This window comes from Gossypium arboreum, chromosome 7 (genome assembly GCF_025698485.1).
Source record: "Gossypium arboreum isolate Shixiya-1 chromosome 7, ASM2569848v2, whole genome shotgun sequence".
Taxonomy (NCBI): Eukaryota; Viridiplantae; Streptophyta; class Magnoliopsida; order Malvales; family Malvaceae; genus Gossypium; species Gossypium arboreum.
In genome coordinates this window covers 69806055-69827284 of record NC_069076.1, presented here as the reverse complement: position 1 = coordinate 69827284, position 21230 = coordinate 69806055, and the positions used below count along the sequence as shown (strand labels likewise).

The window sequence follows — 21230 nt, the reverse complement described above, 5'->3', positions numbered from 1 at the left end:
GTTTATGAAAATTGAACCAAATGAAAATGAATGTATAAAATTACATAAAATCAAAATTTATATATAACATTACAAATTGAACCAAATTTTATGGATAGTTTTAGGTTTTATCCTCAACTTAATCATAGATAATGAAATAAACATTTTATTTTATTTAAAGTAAATAAATTAATTTTATTAAAAATAAATAGGATAAATAATGAAATAAATACATTAATTTATTTGATTTAAAGTAAATAAATTGAATTTTTTAATAATAAATACAACTGAAAATTTTTAAATTAATCATATTTTTATTTTATTTAATAGGAACAATTTCGAAATTTACTATCCCATTTCAAGTAAAATCGTCAATGTAACTTTCTCGATATACCAAACGTCGTAATAACCCCATTCTTACAAGAATAGAAATCATTCAAAATGAAAATGTACCAGATGAACTTACTCCCGACCTTGCTGTCCAAAATCCTCCTTCGTATTTATTCCTTATAACCCTCTAATCATAGGCAAGAAGGCAGTTGATTACCCATCAAAATCATGCATTTTGTTGTAAAATACAAAATATCAAACAATACTTTCTATGACACATTGTCAAAGAATTGTTATCCAAAACAAAATACATTCTTGACCAACGTTTGAGCTTTGGCTTTCGGCTTCGAGTTTTGACTTCTTATAATTACACAATTAGTCTGGCGCCAACGGTGCTACGGGTTGCTTTTTGTCCCTTGCTTAAGCTGTTCTTCAAACAGACAAAGGTAATAATGCTAAATAGAGGCAAGCAAGATTTTAGTTGGAGCCAAACTCCTGATTCCATTGTTCAAGTTCTTCCCACTTGCTTTTGTTTAAACTGGGCCTGATAACAGACATTGCCTTCTGAAAGTCTTCATATCTTAGAGGTCTCACCTGGAATAAGAAATATTGGTTAGCTTTAACCATAAAATACCAATCATTTATAATCAGTCTGTAAGGACATCTTTAAGCTGTCCACGCTGATGAGTAAAGCAGATGATTCAAAATCTACACATATGTGATTTAACACATATTTGAATCTAAATCCCAGGTTAGTTCAAGTTTGGGATAAGCTAAATACAGCCTCCTCACATCTTCATAATTTGCCGAAAACAAATTTCAGTATCTCATTGGACCAGCCCTTCATCCAACATCTCCTCGATGGAAAAGTTAGTGCTTAGGATCATTCTACCAAATAAACGGGCTCATAATAGAAGAGCAGGCTTTAGACATTAACCGGTCACAATACGAGTGAGGATGTAGGACCTTCTATATGTATTAATTAACCCAAAATACCACAAGTTCTTTTACCAGATTAAGCCTCTTCAACATTTCAGTTTTTGAAAATAAATGATTACCACAAACCATTAAATCCACAATAAAACTACAAAATCTAACTTGAAAGCTGTCGCAAGATCTACAAATCTGATTTTTTCTTGTGCATACAATCAGTAAAAAGCTAATTTCTTGCTGGACTACCTGATTTGCCTTCACAGTAAGTATATTTGAACCAAGCTCTCTAATTGGCATCATAGCCGCTTCTTCACATAGCGCTTGCAGATCGCTTCCAGAATACCCTATTCACAAAAAGAAGCAAAAGATAAGTTCTGACATTAAATCAAATACTACTGTTTTCAAGCACTGCTGCAGGGCTGGCTAAGTGCACTGTTAGTACATTGGCTGCAACATAGCAACCATTACTTAGACCAAGCTGAAGAAGGAAGTAAAATTCCTAGATATTGGCCACAGTCCCGTTCCCAATCAAATAAGTCATAAAGACTCAAAAGAATAGCATGGAGAATTATCTTACCTTCCGTCTCCCTCACAAGTCGTTCTAGGTCCCGACCTATCACAGATGATGGAAATTGAATTGTCATGTAAGGGCCATGGTTGAGTAGTTAAAAGGGACAGATGATCACTTCAGTTAAATACATATAAACATATATTTATGAGCTCAAAGAAATAAGAGGCATCAATTCATACAAATTAGAGAACAAGAGCATCTCTTACCAGGTAAGGAAAATTCTTGACCCTTGAGTTTGTGTTTTAGAAGCAGTCTTCTAACATTTTCATCTGGAAGAGGTACATATATCCTCTTAACCTGATCCAATTCACTATAGCATTATGAGGCAATCAAAATTCAAAAAGCCATGTTTTATTTGGGATCATAGCAGATATCTATCTTTTGAGTAGCTGGGAAATCAAATTGCAGCAATTTCATACTAACCAATCTTCTAAGAACAGCATCATCCAATTCCTGAGGCTTATTAGTGGCACCTGCATTAACATTTAAACAAGCAAATAAGGAAATACATATGTAATTAAGGAAGATTCCGATGACACAAATAAAAAGCAGGATTATCATCACATGAACAGTATGGATAACAAAGTTTATTGCACAAAATCCAACCATTTTCTGCAATAATTTTGATCTAATTGCCAAAAAGAAAATAACTGAATACACTACCAATGACAATTACTAAATCATTAGGATTGGATGCCACTCCATCAAACTGGATTAAGAACTCTGATTTCAACCGTCTACTAGCATCATTTTCATTTGCCAACCTGGTTGACATGACACTATCAATCTGTAAACAACAGAAAAAAAGATGCAATAAAATGTCAACAATGAGCAGGAATACATAATATTTAACCAGCTATCATCAATTATAATTATGGAGTCAACCAAGATAAATAGAAAATTGGGGAATGTTAGTATGAGAATGGAGAGTATTGATGCGAAGGCAGTTGATTGGCTTACATAAAATGTAGTTGCATGTAACATAAATAAAATTTCACTTCCCTTGACATCAAAATAGGTATAGGAATTTAGAATGTATAGGAAATACAGAAACCAAAAAATAGTCAGAAGCAACACCGTATCTAAACAGACAATAATTGTTTTTATTTATTTATTTTAAATATGCCCTAGAGCCAATCAGATTGGACATGGAAATACTGCCCATAATGCACACCAATCACTTATACAATTGCATAATCACATTAAAAATTTACAGATATGATCTCAAAGGATTTGGTCATCTCTTTGATATATTATGTTTTACTTTCCATCGTGTTCACATTTAAACCCTTTTTTTCTTGGAGCATGACATCAAATCCATCAATTCATCTTTAGTTCAGCATACCATATACCAGATATGTTGAAAGCTCAGCTTGAGCTGGAGATTATGGATGTTTATTACCAGAAAAATGCTCAAAAACTAAAAAAAATATTCAAGACACCAGCAATAAATCAAACCTAGTAGAATTAAAATGCTAATCACTTAATCTTAAACCAAGTTTCTCTTAGCATTGCCCAGTTTTGAGAGGCAGTAACAGAAACACATGAAACAACAAATCGACAACAAGTGCAATCTTGAAGCAGTTCCAAAACAAGATAATAGCAAATAGTTTTATGGGATATATAAATCCAATGAGTGATGGGAGAGAATGACATACTTCATCCATGAAAATAACAGATGGCTGTTTGGATATAGCAACCATGAAGAGAGTCCGAACAAGCTTTTCACCCTCTCCTACCTGGTTTGTTATAAAAGATCATAACCAAGAGCATCACATGGATGAGGAAAGAAATTTTAAGAACATATCTAACACCATTTAAATACTTCCTTTTTTTAAAGCAAGAACAGGAAATAATAGCAGGGAAAGAGACAGACCCATTTAGATGTTAGAGAGGATGCAGAAACATTGAAGAATGTTGCCTGTGATTCAGATGCAACTGCTTTGGCAAGCATGGTCTTCCCATTACCAGGTGGACCAAAAAGAAGCAGACCTAGAAACCAAAATTCAGCAGTAATGTTCATTAAAACAATTCCTCAAGCATGGAAAACTTATCTTCATGAATATGGTTTAGTAAGATTCAACCTCTAGCTGGCCTTCTAAGTCCAGTGAACAAGTCCCGCCTTCTAGTTGGCAGAATAACCATTTCCATTAGTGCTTGCTTAGCCTTTTCTAGGCCAGCTGCAAACAACTAGGAGAAGTAAGTTCATAACTTCAATGCAAGAAAGAAAGAAAAAGGTAAGCATTAGAAAGCAAAACCAACAAGGGAAAAACATATGCAGTATCTTACCAACATCATCCCATTTAACAGCAGGGCTTCTATCAACTATTGCTGTATTGATCATTTCAACCAACTTCGACTCATAACCATTAGCAGATTCTTGAGAAAATTTCGAACTCCCAACTTTATCAACCTGATTTCTCACCACCGGGTTACGAGGAGACTTTTGTAACACATCTCTCCTAGAATTTGATGCTCTTGGTGAAACTGCAGCAGTTTGTGCATGAGTTAAGGTGTTCTGCAAATATGTATAACATTATATAATAAAAGAATGGGAACACTGTAAGACAATAATCAATCTCAGTAACTAACAACCGCATAACGCAGTTGCCATCTAATAAACATGGTTAAGTTTACATTTAACTAACATAAGACTGAGAAAGCCATACCTTGTTCGCGGATGTGCTACCTAAAGAAGATAGAAAAATAATAATAAACGAAATGAGTATGCATTTCAATTATTGTAAAATCACTTAACATGATAAATATTCAGAACACTACTAATAACCTGATCGGCGACTTAAAACCTGTAGTCTCTCAGATACTTGACCTTGCCATTTCGATATCTTTTGCCTATACGATTTCACCTTTTCTTGTTCACTATCACAAAATATGAGGAGTCAAATTTATAATCCATCAACACCAAATGATCAGGCAATTAGCAAAAGCAAAATGCAAAGATAATTGTTGAAATACCTAGAGCCGATATATGAAGGTGTGGGAGTGGAGCTAGCCTCGATCAGAATTCGCTGTGCATTTTTATAGTGAATCAGGGCGTCGTCTACTAAACCCCATTCTTCCGCTCGAACTGCTTTGTCGATCTCTCCTTTGGCCAAATCGAAGTATCCTTTGAGCTTATACGCGGTGCGTTCGTTTCCAGCTATTCCCTCCATGTTCTGACACGTGGAAGAACTAGGGTTTTGCGTTGATTCATATGGCGTGCTATCGGTTGAGATGATTGAGCTTAGAGAGTCGATTATGTCTTTGATGAAACTCATATCTACAAAAACAGAAAGAAAAAGAAGAAATAGATCAATCCTCGAAGAAAGCAATCAAGATATTTTAAAGATGAAGAGCAATTTGGCTAACCATTTATGATAAAATGGGGGAATTTCCCGAGTAAAAAAGTTCATCGCTTAGATCAAATTTTAGGGGGAAAAAAAAGGAAGCAATCGTTTTCAAAAGAAAAGGAAATTTCCGAAATTAGTTGGCGAGAACGAGAGAGGGGGAAAACAGAAAAGAGAAACCAGTTGCGTTCTTCTGATGGTTCTCCCTCCGGAAACTTTCAATTCCGTCGGATAGATAGCCTGCAGTGAGAGAAAGAAGATGGGCATTTTACACTTTGAGCCCAACAGGCGACGTCGTTTCACTGTTGATCTTAAAGATGGGTCTTAAAAACCCAATCCAATTTGTACACTTCTCGGCTCACTTTAAATAAAATGAAGGACCTTAAAGATGCAGACGGTCTGTCTAGACTTGACCGGGCTTAAGGCAGCCTTTAACTCTGACACACTTCAACGTTTAAATGGGCTAAAAATTTATTATAATTTCATTAAAACTAATAGAAAGCATTTCCATACTGGAGGTCACGTAATTATTTTTTACAACTCTAAAAGGGACAACACCAATTTTTCTTTTTTGTGCCACATATTAATGAGGAAAAAAAATTTATAAAATAGATTTTTATATAGACCTAAAGTCTCACTTCCTTTTTTTCTTTAAGTAATATAGGATATAAGATATGTGTATATATAAAATCATGAATAGGTTTGCAGTTTGTTCCTAGACAATGTAGGATTACTTCCTCTTTTAACTAATAACATAAAATTAAAGGTTACACTATATTTTATAATTTTTTACTTATAAAATTTAAAAATTTTATTGATGTAACAAATATTTTCCTTCTATGTTTTAGTTTCCTTTTAGAAAACTTTTACATGTTGATAGTTGTATTTATATTTTGCATAATTTATTATTATGATTTATTGTGAATAAAATTTATTTAAAGTGATGTGTTGAAAATCATTACAATTTTATTCATAATGTCAATTCATAATATTATTTTTATTCGTTTAGAGTATTACAAATTTTATATATTCTATACATTAATAATTCATTTATATAGATATGAACACATGCATTAATATTGTATTCACATCATTTTATTGTTTAATAATTTGATAGAAATTTAGTTTTAACTTTAAATTTATTTTATTAAAATACGTTATATAAATATAATTAATATAGTGTTATATACAAAACTTTAATCTAATATTTTGGGGACCGTTGAGTCATATTTTATTTAAAGATATGTGTATATAGTATTATATACTATGTGATCCTTTTGGTAGTTGCAATATCTTGGAAAAAGAGTTAATAGTATTAGTGACTTGTGTCTTTCACTCTTATTAGTGTGCGTTTTAATATTATAACACTTTCATGTTGATGAATGGATTTAGATTTGTAATGTAATCACATGCATATGATAATAATCGCATGAATGTTATATTGACGTTTCAAGATCGTTTTAATTTGATACAAATTGGTGAGTCATTTCATTTAGATTTTCAAGTATTACTTGATTGTAGATGTATGTATGTATTTATGTATGTATGTATGTATGTTCTGCACACAAAAAATTAAAATGAGGTGATACTCCCTCCTATGCTGATCAAAAAGTGTCTGGAATTTACAGATACAAAGAATCGATTGAGTATTAGTAAGTTTCCCTCCCCCCATCTTTTGTGTGTATATATATTCGTCATTTTGAGTTATATATATATATATATATATATATATATATATATGTATGTATATTCTTTTAAATTTGTAAAATATTGCTGTTGTTTTTGCTTAATATCTGTAGGCTATGTATGAAAATTTTCTGACATCTATTATTTGTTTTGTTTTATATCCCTCCTTCAATTCATTTACCTTGTTTTGTTTACATATGATTATATGCTTTTCACTATTTGCTATGTCCTTTTGCTGGAAAAAAATATTAGGACTTGTTTGTCATATTGGCAAAACTGAGTTATTATTTTATGTTCTTATTGAATCACTAGTTATACATATGTTTATATCCCATATTGTTTAAGAACAAGTTACAAACTTATTCATGAATTTATATAAACATATATCTCATCTCACATTGCTTAAGAAAACAAGAAAAATGAGACTTTGAGTCTATATAAAGACATGTTTTGTAAGTTTTATTTCTATATTAATAGGTGGCACAAAAAAAATGGTGTTGCCACTTTTAGTGCTGATGTGGCGAAAAGTGCTTCTAGTTTTAAGTGTTTTTCTGTCAATATGCTGAAAACGTGTCTAGCTGGAAGTATTTTTTATGAGATTTCCCTAGATGGAAGCGTTTTATCAAAATCGGCCCATTCTCGTAAATTTTCAACAATTTGGTTTATTTTCGTAATTTTTTTTTAAAAATAACTTTTTTTGGTAATTTACTTTTGTCCTATATTTTTTTAGATCTCTTTGACCCTTAAGTTTTAAATTTTAGTCAATTTACTTTCTTTTATATGAAAAATTAATTGGACTACTAAAATATTAATAGTAATGATATGGCCACTCACATGATAATCTACATATGCTTCATAGAAATTCAAAAAAAAAAATAAGTTCATAAAAAGTTCTAGAAAATTTATCCATGTCTACAACAAAGTAACATAAATTGTCATACAATTTGTCACATTAATATCATTAAAAGTTTAACAGTTTAACCAGCTTTTGCGTCCAAAATAGAGTAATTTGGAAAATACTTAAATATGTAAGGCCAAATTGATCCTAAAAGGCTAAAGGGACAAAATTTGTAAATATTAGAGACTTAGTTTATGCTTATGCCTATTTTGAAATATAAATAGAATAAATGATCAAGAGATCCATGTACTATAAAGTTGGAAGCAATTTATTAATTTCCCTTCAAAATAAATGAGGAAATTGAATTTTTTTTTAAGATAGTAGGCAAGTTAGTTCTTATACACTATTATAAAGTGAGTAAATAAACATAATTGAATACAATGTTAACTATTTTAATCAATAAATTATAAGGTAAGGGGTAATTAAGTCAAGGAGTTCTACTTTGAGCTCTTTAAAGAGATCTTATGATGAGCTTATTGGAAAAAAAATCTAGTTTGAAAACAGTTTTCTTACACAGCGAAAAATTAAAATTTTGAAAAACAACCCTGTTTATGATATTTATAGCAATAAACCCTAACCGAATTCATACTTGTGCTTTCGGCTTAGCGAACGTTCATTGTTCCCAGCTTTCGACCAAACGATCTTCTCCGTTATTCTCGTACCACGAATTGCTGTGAGTGTGGGCAAGTAATTGAATCGAAACACAGAACTAGAAAAGTTTTCTCTCTTTTATTCAGGGTAAAAATAGAAATTCTCTCTTCTTAATAGAAATTGATAGAATTGTTATTCTAGAAAAAAAATTGGCAATTGTGAATAAAATTTCTTTGTTTTTTGGCAGACTAACAGTATCTTAAAGTTGTGTTAATAGCTTTACTGGTATCATCTATTTATAGGAAGAAAAGGTAGAACCATTGTTGAGTTGTAGTGATTTATTGCAAATAGAAAAACAATTTCCTACTTAGAGTAGCAGTGGGGTGGACTGCACACCTTTGTATCCCCGCTAGGCTTGTCGCCCCTTTCATGTTATATGAGGGAGATTTGGGTCTCTTTCACATCAAGTCCAATTACGAGTACTTTTAGGGCCTTTTGACCCAATACTTTAACACTCATAAACAGAAATTGTTTAATATAGAATGTTAAAGTTTATTTTTGGAAATAGAAAAACCGAATAAATCGATAAATGGATTCAGGATCTATTCTACTTGGGTCTAGTCTGATATACTATAAGCCCAGTCAATCACATCTATATCTTTATCTTTTAGGAGCCATCTGCTATGATGCCCAAGACAAGACATCTCCCCCAATTGGACTTGATATGCAGCATATTATTCTTTCAATCAGTTGGCTCATTTTTTACTAGACTAATGACATGTTTAGGTTCGTCTACTAATACAAGCTATTTTTTCGTATTATGATTCAACCACGTAATATTACTCAATATTAGTTAAACATTACACAACCAATGAGCAACATTTGCTTCCATTTTGTTTTGTATGAAAAAAACCATTTGAGGACAATAATAAAAAGTATTAATGTAATTCATGAATAATTTTACAAGTGTACTTAGAAAAAAAATACTACACTTAAAACACCAAATCCAATAGAGTTAGAACCTACTAAACAAGTAGTAGGTAAAATTACTAAATTTCTTATGTAATTATTTAATCTATTAACAAAATTACTTAATTTCTTACAAATTTTGAACTTCATACAAAAATACTTAATTTCTAATAGAGTTACTAAATCTCTTAAGCAAATTACAAGATCTATTAAACAATTACTGAATTCCTTACAAGATTACTGAATCGTTTGAAAATTATTGAATTTTTTAGACTTTATCAAATCTCTTGAAACATCATAGAATATCTGATAACATTTTAAGGTTTACCTGATTTCTTGTAACTGATCTGCCACAATTCATTGTGGCAAATTAGGTCATTTTAATACTTAGTGACCTTGTTTTCTAGCAAATAAGTATTATTTTTATTCAATTTCTGTTTTAAGTACTTAGTCAATAAATTGAGTAATTTGGAGTGTTTTATGACCTTTTAGGTCGATTCGGGCCTAAGGGAGAACTAACATGCTAATTGAGTGTGCAAAACTCCAATTTAGGCCAAGGAGTCTGTAGGCCACTCTCTATGTTGCAACACGCTGGCTGGATATCGTGACACACCTTCTAGACTACCTAAGGAGCATATTGTCTTCCATGTCACGACCCATACTAGAGGATGTCACGACACAACCCTGAACGTACCACAAAGGAGTATATTGTCTTTAGTGTCACGACACAGCTGCGACGAGACCTCTTAAATCAACAAGGGTGTTTTCATTTGCAAAACCTTAATTAGTCATGTTCAGCAATTGTATTAGGCCTAAATGAGTCATCTACCATGACTCCTATAAAGATGATTACTCAGAACTTAATAGAGGACTTTTTCTTTGTTTTTAGTTTTAATTCTTAAATTAGGGTTTTGTTTTCGAAGTTGTATTTTTTTATTTTATTCTTAGTTTTTGTTCAGTTCTTAGTTCGGATTGTAGATCACTCAACAATTTCTATGGACTTCTAGTTTGCACGCAATCAATATAAAAAAATAATTTTCTTTCTTCTTTATTTTGTCTTTTGATATTTTTCAATGTCTAAATTCAACTTAGGGTTTTCATTAATTAGATGCATGGGTAACTAAAATCTAAGGGGGATTAACAAGTGAATGTGGGAATAGTTACCAATTGTTTAGGGTTTCTTGTCAGATTAGTTGGTTTGGGTTGAGAGAGATTAAACCCTAGGCTTGAAAATCCTAAGAAGTTATTTAGGTAGATGAGGTTGAGAGAATAGTCTATCGAGCAACACTTAGTCTGTCTCAGTCTGAACTATGAGGTCGAGAGATAAGTAGTTCTTACCAACTAGTTAGGTTAGTTAGAGGCCAAGAGGTAATAACTAGGTTAACTACTAGCTGATTAAATAGAACCCTAGATCAGGAGTTAGCAAAGAACACTGAAGCGAGTTAGTCTTTTTTTATCAGTATTGAGAGATTTACGACTACTTAATTTACGTTGTTTGATTTCTTTTGCATGTTTTCTTTAATTCACTCTTTCTATATAATTTATCATAATATGGTTTTGATTCGGTACTGTTTAGACTTATTAGTGTAGAAATTAATTAATAGTTTAATCAAGCCACCTTTGGGTACGATCCTTAGAATACTTTCGTGTTCTGTTGTAACAATCTATATTGCAACCTGACCAGTATACTAGCGTACACCACCTAATTTCATATCTCTTGTAGCAGTATTCACACGCGATCAGTAACTTTGTGAGTTACTGTTTTCCTACGAATTTACTAAATTACTTAAAACATTACTCAATCTCTTACAAAACTACTAGGTTCCTTACAATATTATAAATTTTTCAAAAAATTCTTATTATGTAAATTATTAAATTAAATCTTTTACACAATTATTGAATCTCTTATAAATTCTAAATTTCTTTCAAAAGTTCTTAATTTCTTACAAAACTACTAAATCTCTTAAACAATTACACAATCTCTTAAACATTACTTAATTTCTTATAAAAGTACTAAGTTTCTTAAACTCTTATTAAGTTTCTTACAAAAGTACTTAAAATATTATTGGAATTGTTACATATTAAATTTTTAGACTTTATTGAATCTATTAAAAGATTCTAAAATATCTTAAAATATTTTAGGGTTTATTTAATTTCTTATAACTTTTAAATTACTAAATATCTTACAAGATTATTAAATATCTTAAAATGATTATTGAATCTCTTACAAATTACTATTTTTAGAATTTGTTGAATCTCTTTAAAGATTACCAAATATCTCTTTAAAGGCTATGACACTATAACCATGCGAAAATAACTAAAACACCAAAGAAATCATATGAGGACAAAATATATTAATAGAAAGTATTATAAGTGATACGGTAATAATTGACAGAATAGTGAATGTAGTCAAAGATCGCTTCTGAAGACAAACCCTATGAGTTTATTTACCAAGACTCTATTAGCTAAGAGTTTTGAGAAACACATAGAGGGCATAAGAATGTGAAATGTGATTCATCTACTTCAGTAGGGCAAGTGGGAAACTATTGGATCTAGTGCCCTAAGTGTAGTATTTTCGTTTGTGTACACTTGTATTTTTTTGAAGAAATTAATTTAATAAAAATATACATAAATTATATTAATAATATTTATATTGTCTTCAATGGTTTTTACATGCAAAGTAAAATGGAAACAAATATTGGCTCAATGTTCATTTAACATTTAACTAATACTAAGCAGTATTATATGATCCAATCGTAATATAGAAAAACAACTTGTATTAGTAGATGAACCTAAACATGACCTTAGTCTAATCGAAAATGAACAAACCGATTGAAAGGCTAATATCTCGTCTATCAAGTCTAGTTGGGGAGATGTTTTGTCTTAAGCATTGAAGCAGTTGACTCCTAAAAGATAAAGACTTAGATGTGACTGAGTGAACTGGCAATACATAGGATAGACCCAAGTAGAATAGATCCTATATTTCTTTATGAATTTATTCACTTGTGACATTCACAGTGTACCATTCATTAATCTTGAGTGGATCACGGACTATATATGTGTGACTTGTATACTTTGATATAAGTAAAAGGTTAAGTTCAAATAGATAAGGAACTGAAAGTTAGTGCGTTGGGTATATGACTTCTGCAGTATGTAACATCATTCACAATAGTGGAATTCATTACCCAATTAATGACTAAATGATATCCTCTCATTAGCATTACATGATAGATGAAAAGTAAACGTGGCCATGGGTCATTTGTCTTTATGATAAATGACTTGATTACTATTTTATAGTAATTGAATATTTAAGATGAAAGATGTAATAATTACCATGATATAAAATAGGATCATATTGAGAGAATAGATTTATCTGAAAGAGATTAAAGATAAACTATGAGGGTAACACACTAATAACAGGGTCATTAGACGAGTACTAAGTAACTTTTTTAATAGTATGCAATAAGGGAGAGCTCAGTCAGGATACTACTATGGAATGACTTCATGATTAAATAAGTTTATAATTAATAGGCAAAATGCTAAAACTTAATTATAAATAATTTGAGCCCTAATTACATATGTCCAATCGGTCCCTCCACTAGCTTGTTGAAACCATAAATGAATTGCATGTAGAATCAAATGAATAGAAATGAATAAAAATGGATCACATTCTCAAAGGAATGTGTTTTCTCATTGAGTATAGAAATGACTTAAGAATTAATTTAAGTTTTTCAAATTATTATTTAATTAAATAATTGAAGTTTGAAAATGGAATTAAATTAATTAGTCATTGTGAATTAGTTAAATAGGAAATTAAATATATTTTCTCATAAATTCTTTTATAGTAAAGTTGTCATGACTTTATCGAAATTAGAATTGGGGTGAAGAAATTATTTAATTGAAAATTTAAATTTATCTAATTAAATTAATTAATTAATAATATTTATTTTAGGAAATAAGAAAACATGTATTAGGTTAGATTAAATTATAAAGTGCTGGTTTAAAAGTTTAAAATGCACATATAATTGTACCCAATGCAAGAGAGGCTCGAATTCTCCTCATATTATATATGAGGGGTAACAACCCTAGTGTATTGAACTAGGGTGTATCAACCCCATTATTTAATTCAACTAGAAGACTAGTTTTTCTATTAAATAAATATTATTTTTGTTTTACTAATTCAACCAAGATTCTACTATCTCTTTCTATAAATAGATGACACTGTTAGAACTATTGTCACAAGAAACACACAAGTTTCATACAAGTTTGAGTTATTGTTATTTTGTCAGTTTCTATTGAGAGAATTACTTTTTGTTAATTTCTATTGAGAGAGAATTACTTTCCTATTGAAAGTAATAAATCGTTTCTAGTTTTATTTTTTTTCATGATTATTCAAACCCACACTCGAAACAATTTGTGGTATGAGAATAGAGGAGAATGTCGTTTGATTGAAAGTCTAGAACGTCTAGCATTCGTCTCACACAAAGCACATGTATTTTTTGGGAATAAATTAAAACTATAAATATCATAAACTGACTCATATTTCAAAATTTTAATTTTTCTTTGTGATAAAAAATCATTTTTAAACCAAATTTTTCCAACACCCAGTGCTCATCAGTACAAACCGAAGTAATGTGTGCCTAACACTCATCGGAGCGTCTGATGCAATATGCATCCATCGCTCATTGGTATAAACTAAAGAAATGTATGTCTAACACTCATTGGAATGTCCAAAGTAATATGCACGGTAACACCCCAAAATAAGGCCTATGAGTTTTAGGGGTATTTTAGGAATTTTAGCCTTAGAGTGTTTGAAATTTTGCGACATGATATACCAGTAATGTTTTCGATTATGATTTTTAGAAAATTAAACCAATTTCTAAAAATGAGTTTTAAATACCTTTAATTTTACAAAAAGGACTAATTTTCAAAACTTAGAGTTTTTATGAAGCAATTTAAGTAGATTTTAAAATTCAAGCTAAAACCCCTAGTCTCCAAATTATTTCACATAAAAACAACCTTCAAAACTAGTGTTGCCGTCTCTTGATTCTCTCTAGCTATTTCAATCAATTTTGAACTCCAATTCCCAATCCTCTTTAATTTCTATCTCCCTTAAACATTAAACCTCTATAAAAAGACCAAGAAAAACACCAAAAAAATATCATAGTTTCATCTATTGTCAAGCTTTCAAGTTTTTCGAGTTTTTGATCAAACGCTCGATTTTTTGTTAACTAAGGTAACGATTCAATTCCTTATGAGTTTTCAATGTTATCTAGTATTTAACACTAAGTTTTTAGCCGTTAAAACACATGTTATAAATAAAAACTAAAAATTGGGTCACTAATGGTGGATTTTGGGATTTTGCATAAAAACGTGATTTCAAATTGTACATGATTAGAAGGTTTCTAAACTTACTTTGATATTTCATTAAAGATTTCTTGAGGTTTAATGAATTTTCAGAAAATAGCCATAAAACATGTCGAAAAAGTTGATATATTGAATTGAGTAGTTTTGTGTAGTTTAAAGGTTGAGAATTAGTCGTAGGTGAATTATAAGATGAGCAGAATTGGTTTTATGAGAAAAGATTAAGTATAGATCGAGATATTCAAATTTAAAGTTTGCTATGTTATAAGTTTTGGTTGCATGAGAACTTAAATTAGGCTTATGTTTTGTATGCTTGTAATGATCCCTTGACTAATTTTTGGATGTATTGTTGTGTGACTTTGTGGGTTTGAAGTTCTGGATTCAATAGAACTTTTTATGAGTAGAGACAAAGGCAAGGAAAAGCTAGTTTGAGCTTTTGCCTTTTTAGTGAAAGCGTAATTGGTGAGTGTTTGGAATAATTACTTGTAGACATAATTCAATGTGTTATTTGGGAATTTAATTGTAGCCTAAACCCCTACTCTAAATTCCAAGTGTAAGCTTTCTCATACCTATGTCATCTTATGAACAAAGTGCTTATGTGTTTGTGAATGTGTGAATTAAGATGAGATGCTATAACATGTGATATGTAGTTATGATAACAATCGTGAAAGTGCAAATATGTATACGTTATGTATATGTTAAATGTTAGTGACAGTGTTTTGCTAAAGATGAAAATATACAATGATTGCGCACAGATAATCGGTAAGTAATATATGTTTGGCTTTGGATATTTTGGCCTTGTGATCTTGAAACCGTTGGATATAATTGGCATGACATAGGATTGTGAGTACTCACCTATTTGTAAAGTTGTTTTGGGCATTGAGGCCTTGGGATATGTTGGAGGGATAAGGGAATGTGAGCTAAGCTCCATTCAACAAGACATGTGAAGGGAAATAAGGAGAGTGTTAGCTTTATGTTTCACTTTTGGGACATGTTTGGCTCTATGAGTCTATGTTTGCTATGTTGGAGATCCGCGTATCTAACGAGTGATGATAAGGGTCACTTTTATGTTTCATAGCTCAAGTGCCAAATTATCTTTAAATTTATATATGTGTAATGTGATATATGCCTAAATGAGTATGTAGTTACTATGCAAATTATAATAACTTAAGGATATGTGTGTATTGTGATATGTTTTTATGACATGTGACCATTATGTAATTTATCTATAAAGATACCTTAGAGTATTGTGGTATATGCTTGAATGTTATGTGATTTTACGAGTATTATGAAATATGCTTAAATGTCATAAGATTATATGAGTATGGTGATATATGCTTAGATGTTAGGTGGCTATATGTGAAATATGGTATATGCTTAAAAGTGAATATGTTTACCATGTAAAAAAAACTAGAAAATAATGCACGAGTAAGTATATTATGACATTAAGGTTGTGCTATATGGTTGTTCATTGATGCTTGATGAATTGTTTGCATGGTAGTCATTCTAGGCATTCACTAAGCTTGTTAAGTTTGCCCACCCCTTTTTAAACCATTGTAGATCAGTAGTGTGCCAGTGTGAGTGGTGTGGTTCCGAGGGTGATCCAAGCAAGCTTATTTGTTATTTCATATGTGTTCTACATTTGTTTATGTTTTGAGGAATAAGGCAATCTGGTAGACTTGTTTATAGCCATGTTAACTTCTAGGCAATTTGCTGGTTTTTGGTTCGGTTTATAAGGATTACATGTTATTATGATGCTTGGGTTCATAAACATGAGAACAAATTGACATTACTTGCTCAAATATGGTTTTGCGATAATGAACTGTTAATTAGACCGTTGAATGATTATTTGTCAAAGTAATTGATGTATGATGTTTAGGAACTAAATTGGAATAGATAAATTGCTTATGTAAGTTGCATTTTTGAGGTTTGGAGCAAAGGTATTGATAATCAAGTTTTAAAATCGATACCTCTGTGTTTTGAAACATGAAAGAAGTCAGAATAGAGATTTGGTATCGATACCTTTGCTCGAGTATCGATACTCGGGGTAAATTTATCAATACTTCACAACAGGTGATACAATCTCCCTCGGTAAAGTGATTCAAGTCGCTTAGATGCCCGATCGTAAAATGGAGAAGTTCCATTTTATTTGGAGTTTATATGAAATTCAGCTAAGTAATGGTTTAAACAAAGGGGTTTCAAAGAGTGTTTAAGATAGGTTAATGGTATATTGGCTAAACAAAGAAATTAAGGTAAAGTTAAGATGGATAGTATTAATGGAAAATAGGATTAATGCCAAGGAAGAACCAATACTATAAAAAGTATTGACCCAAACCTTATACGAAGCTTAAGATGGATGGAAGATGGAAGATGGAAGATAAGATATTGACCTGCTATCTAGGAAGATAGGAACCAAAGATATCAATGGGGTAAACGCCACACTCGGTTTAGGAGTGATAAGTTCAAAGAAACAGAATGACGCCACTAGCAAAGTAGATAAGTCAAGCTGAGTCTAAAAGGAATTAAGAGAGTTGAAAAACTCACAAATGTTATAAACATCCAACAATGAGCAAAAAAAGTTTTAACAACATAAAATTGGCTAAGTATTTATAGCTAAACATCTAGCTAGCCGAATAGGCACTTAGGGAGTTGAATGGGCAGCAAATATTCAACTTAAATGAGTTGAAACTTCTTCGAAACTTCCTAGAACATCCCTTAAAGCTTCCTTGAAGGTTCTTTGAAGTTTCCTAGCATGGGAGACGCCAATAGTCATTAAAGAAACTAAATGGACATCTCATATCAGCTTAATTAAGTTGAAGTTTCCTTGAAGCTTCCCAAAAACGTCCAATGGTGTGAACAACCTTTTAATGAGCTGCTTTGACAGCTGAATGGTTTTGAAGGTGTTAAATGATTTCTTGAGAGCTCCAATGGACATTAAGTGTGAAACCAAATATGAGCAGCCCCTTAAGTGTGAATGCACAAACCTGAATGTTCATCTAAGGTGAAAGGAATTTTCTAACAATGTGAATGTGTTTATTCCTTTCTTGGGAAGTTGAAAATGCAGAGCCATTTTTAATGGAAATGTGATGCATGAACAGCCAAATTGGTGTGAACACTTGATCTCCAACAGCCTCCAAGTGTGAATGGACGAAAATGAATAGCTTCCATGTCCATTGCTCTTCACAAACAGCCCCTTGGAGAAGAGAAACAACTGCTAGACTTTAATTTAGCTTAATACTCCATCTCCAAACACATGTGCCCATTAATGTCGTCCATGCACTAGCTGAATGATCACCTAAACACATTAATTAAAATTCGGTAAAGACATATTAACTAGCTCAATTAAGTTGTCTAAGTCTAAGACACTTTAAATTGCTGTTTGAGCTAAGACAAATTAAATAGTTTTCAGGCAAATTAAATGGCTGTGCAAATTGATACAAATTAATTAAGACATATTTAATGCCGAAAATACTTAGACATATTAATTAACTTAAGACACATTTAATACTTAAACTAAATTAACTAAATAACTTAAACTAAATTAACTAATATTATTTTAAGCTTATTCCAGCAACTAAAGTGCATAAATTAAAAGATGGAAGTGCATAAATTAAAAGATGGAACGAGCTCAATAAGCTAAAGTTGAGCTAAAATTTGAGCTGAATCAAGCTCAATAGGCTAAGATCGAGCTGATTAGCTTGCAAAAGATTCCTAGCCTCGCTTGGTGAGCTGGACCAAAGGCGTTCCTAGGGCGTGACCGTATCAACAGGTACCGATAATTTTTTAGACTTTGATTTTTAATCGAGAAACAGAATGCAAGTTTGGCATCGTTTCTCCAGGTGGTATCGATACCAATTAAAGAAAATATCGACACCTTAGTGTCAGTATCGATACCTACGGGCCTGGTTTGAGAATTTTTCTGAATGGACCTTATGCATGTTTATAAGTGTAACAGCCCGGTTCAGACCCTAGTCAGAATAGTAGTTTCGAGACCACAAATCTGAGTCAGAAAAATATTTTAATATTATTTGCTGAGTTTATTATATGTGAATTAGTATGTGTGAAAATTTCGTGTGAAAATTTTATCGTTTGTGTGCCCGATTTGATAAAAGGACCTAATTGCATAAAATGTAAAAGTTGCCTGTTGTTTGTTAAAGTGTTTAATTGATTTGTCTTATTAAATGAAAGGTCCTTATTATGTAATTGGACCATGGATAGTGGGATTGGTCATAAATGACCTTAATATTAATGTTTTATAAGTTATTAAAACAAGGGTAAAATGGTAAATGATGAATTAATGTTTATTAATTAAACAAAACATAATTTTTGCTTCATTTATTCTTCATTTTGCCGAAAATCACTAAGAAAATAAGAAGAAAAACACAAGATAGGGTTCGGCACTTTGATTTGGTGATTATTTTGATAATTTCTACGTTTTTGTAATTGTTGCTTAGTGTTCTATCAAGCCCATATTTGAATTTCTGAAATTGTTGATGATTTTAAGTTGAGCCATTGATGAAATTATGAGTTTTATGAAATTTGATGATAATATATGGAAGTTTGATGTTGGATTAACATGTTTTGTCTTTGAATTTTTGATGAATTTGAGTAATTCAGGTTAAATTGTAAAAATGATATTTTGAGAGACTAAAAGGTGAAATAAATGAAATGTGGGGGCTTATAAAAACACTATGAATATTCGTCTAGGCATGTGTACAAAGAAATTATGTGTATTATGTGATTTTGTGATTTTGTGAAATAGGGACTAAAGTGTCAAAATGTGAAAATGTGAGGGCTAATTTGTAAAATGCCCTAAATATATGTTTTTGTATTAATTTAAATTAATGTGAGTTTGAATAAGTCAAATTTGAATTTATATAGATCAAGAACAAAAGAAAGCGGAATTAGATCGAGGAAAGTCGAAAGCCGTCGATTAGTCGATTCCTTTCGTTCAAATACGTACGAGGTAAGCCAATATACAAATAAATGTATTTTGAATTGAATTATTAATGTTTATATGCTCTTGAACAATGATAAATGATTATATGAGTTTAGCATGAGATATCCGAGAAAGTATCGACAAAGTTTTGACGTCCGAAAAGCCCCGGACGAACCTTAGGAATAGTTAGGAGACAAATGTCATGACATAGGATCCGATATGTGATTTCGTGTAAGACCACATCTGGGACGTTGGCATCGACTTATGATTTATGTGTAAGACCATGTCTAGGAAATCGGCATCGTATTTGATTTCGTGTAAGACCCTATCTGGGATAGTGGCATCGATATTTGATTACATGTAAGACCACGACTGGGACGTTGGCATTGTACGACCTTTCTGAGCTATCCACGTATCCTTATAATTCTGAATGGTTCAACGGGCATTCCGAGAAAAGAATGAATGCATGAAATATGTATCCGAATTAGGTAAGTTTGAAATGTATACAATGTTTGGGAATATAAGGTAAGTACATGTGCAATAGATAATATGTGTTATAAGTATGAGCAAATATGTTATATGTAAAAATGAATTGGGAATATGTGAAATGTATATGAACTATGTTGGTTATGATAGCATTTGACTATGGATATATATAATTTGATAATGCTTATATGTTTAAAATGATAAGATTATTTGTATATCGCTTACTAAGCTTTGAAAGTTTACTTTGTGTGTGTTTTCAATTATTTTTAGATATCGAAGCTATCGAGAGCTTGGGAACCTTCAAGGATTATCACCACACTATCGAACTCTATTTTGGTACCTTTTGAAAATGTATATATTGAAGTATGGCATGTATAGGCTAGAAGTATATGAATATGTTTTGTAAAGTGTTTATCATGCCATGTGATATGGCTTGGTTTTGGTTATGATTATGGTTTGATTTTGGTATATGAAATGTGATGCAATATGATCAATATGATGTGTTTATGAATGGCCAAGAAATTTGTTAAGTTTGGTAAGTTTTTGGTATATGCTTAATTGTGGAATTGGTAAGAATGTGGTATAAGATTGAATAAGTATATTAAGGTTATAAATCATATGTTTTGGTTTGATTATGGCTCATGATATGATATGTTTTGGTATGGATGTTAAGCATGGAATTTGTTGATAATGATATGGCATGAATGATGGTTGTTTTGTGGTTGAAATTAGTTGGAAATTTAATGTATTTGATGCTTGAATGGTATTTGTAGGGAGGACCCTAAATGGGTGGCAAATTAGCCTTGTAAATGGCCTATTTTGGCCCACACAGGCCGGGACACGGGCGTGTGTCTCAGGCGCATTGCTCAATGGCTATTTCAAAATGAGCCTGTGCTAGACACACGGGTGTGTGACTAGCCATGTGACCCAAGTCAGTAGCCTCCTTAATTTTCACATGGCCTGGCATACGAGCGTGTCTTGTGACTGTGTGGACAAGTCAGTATGTATACCATGTTTTGCCACAACTTAGACACATGGGTATGTCTAATGCCGTGTGAGGCACATGGCTTGTTCACACGGGCTTGTGACCTGTATAGCTTTGAAAAATGTTTAAATTTTGAAAATTTTGTATGTGCT

The 21230-nt window shown here is 31.5% G+C and overlaps 1 protein-coding gene across 1 annotated transcript; it reads right to left on the bottom strand.

Moving 5' to 3' along the window:
* Positions 1-315: 315 nt before the first annotated feature.
* On the bottom strand, positions 316-5466 carry LOC108469422 (uncharacterized). Its single transcript, XM_017770335.2, has 14 exons — positions 5183-5466; positions 4790-5093; positions 4602-4693; positions 4483-4502; positions 4103-4331; positions 3898-3993; positions 3690-3805; positions 3472-3552; positions 2477-2600; positions 2237-2286; positions 2020-2110; positions 1820-1855; positions 1489-1586; positions 316-903 (listed from the first exon to the last, which is right to left on the bottom strand). The coding sequence occupies exons 2-14, from the start codon at positions 5089-5091 to the stop codon at positions 787-789; spliced, it is 1452 nt and encodes a 483-aa protein (XP_017625824.1). The 5' UTR covers positions 5092-5093; positions 5183-5466; the 3' UTR covers positions 316-786.
* Positions 5467-21230: the final 15764 nt, after the last annotated feature.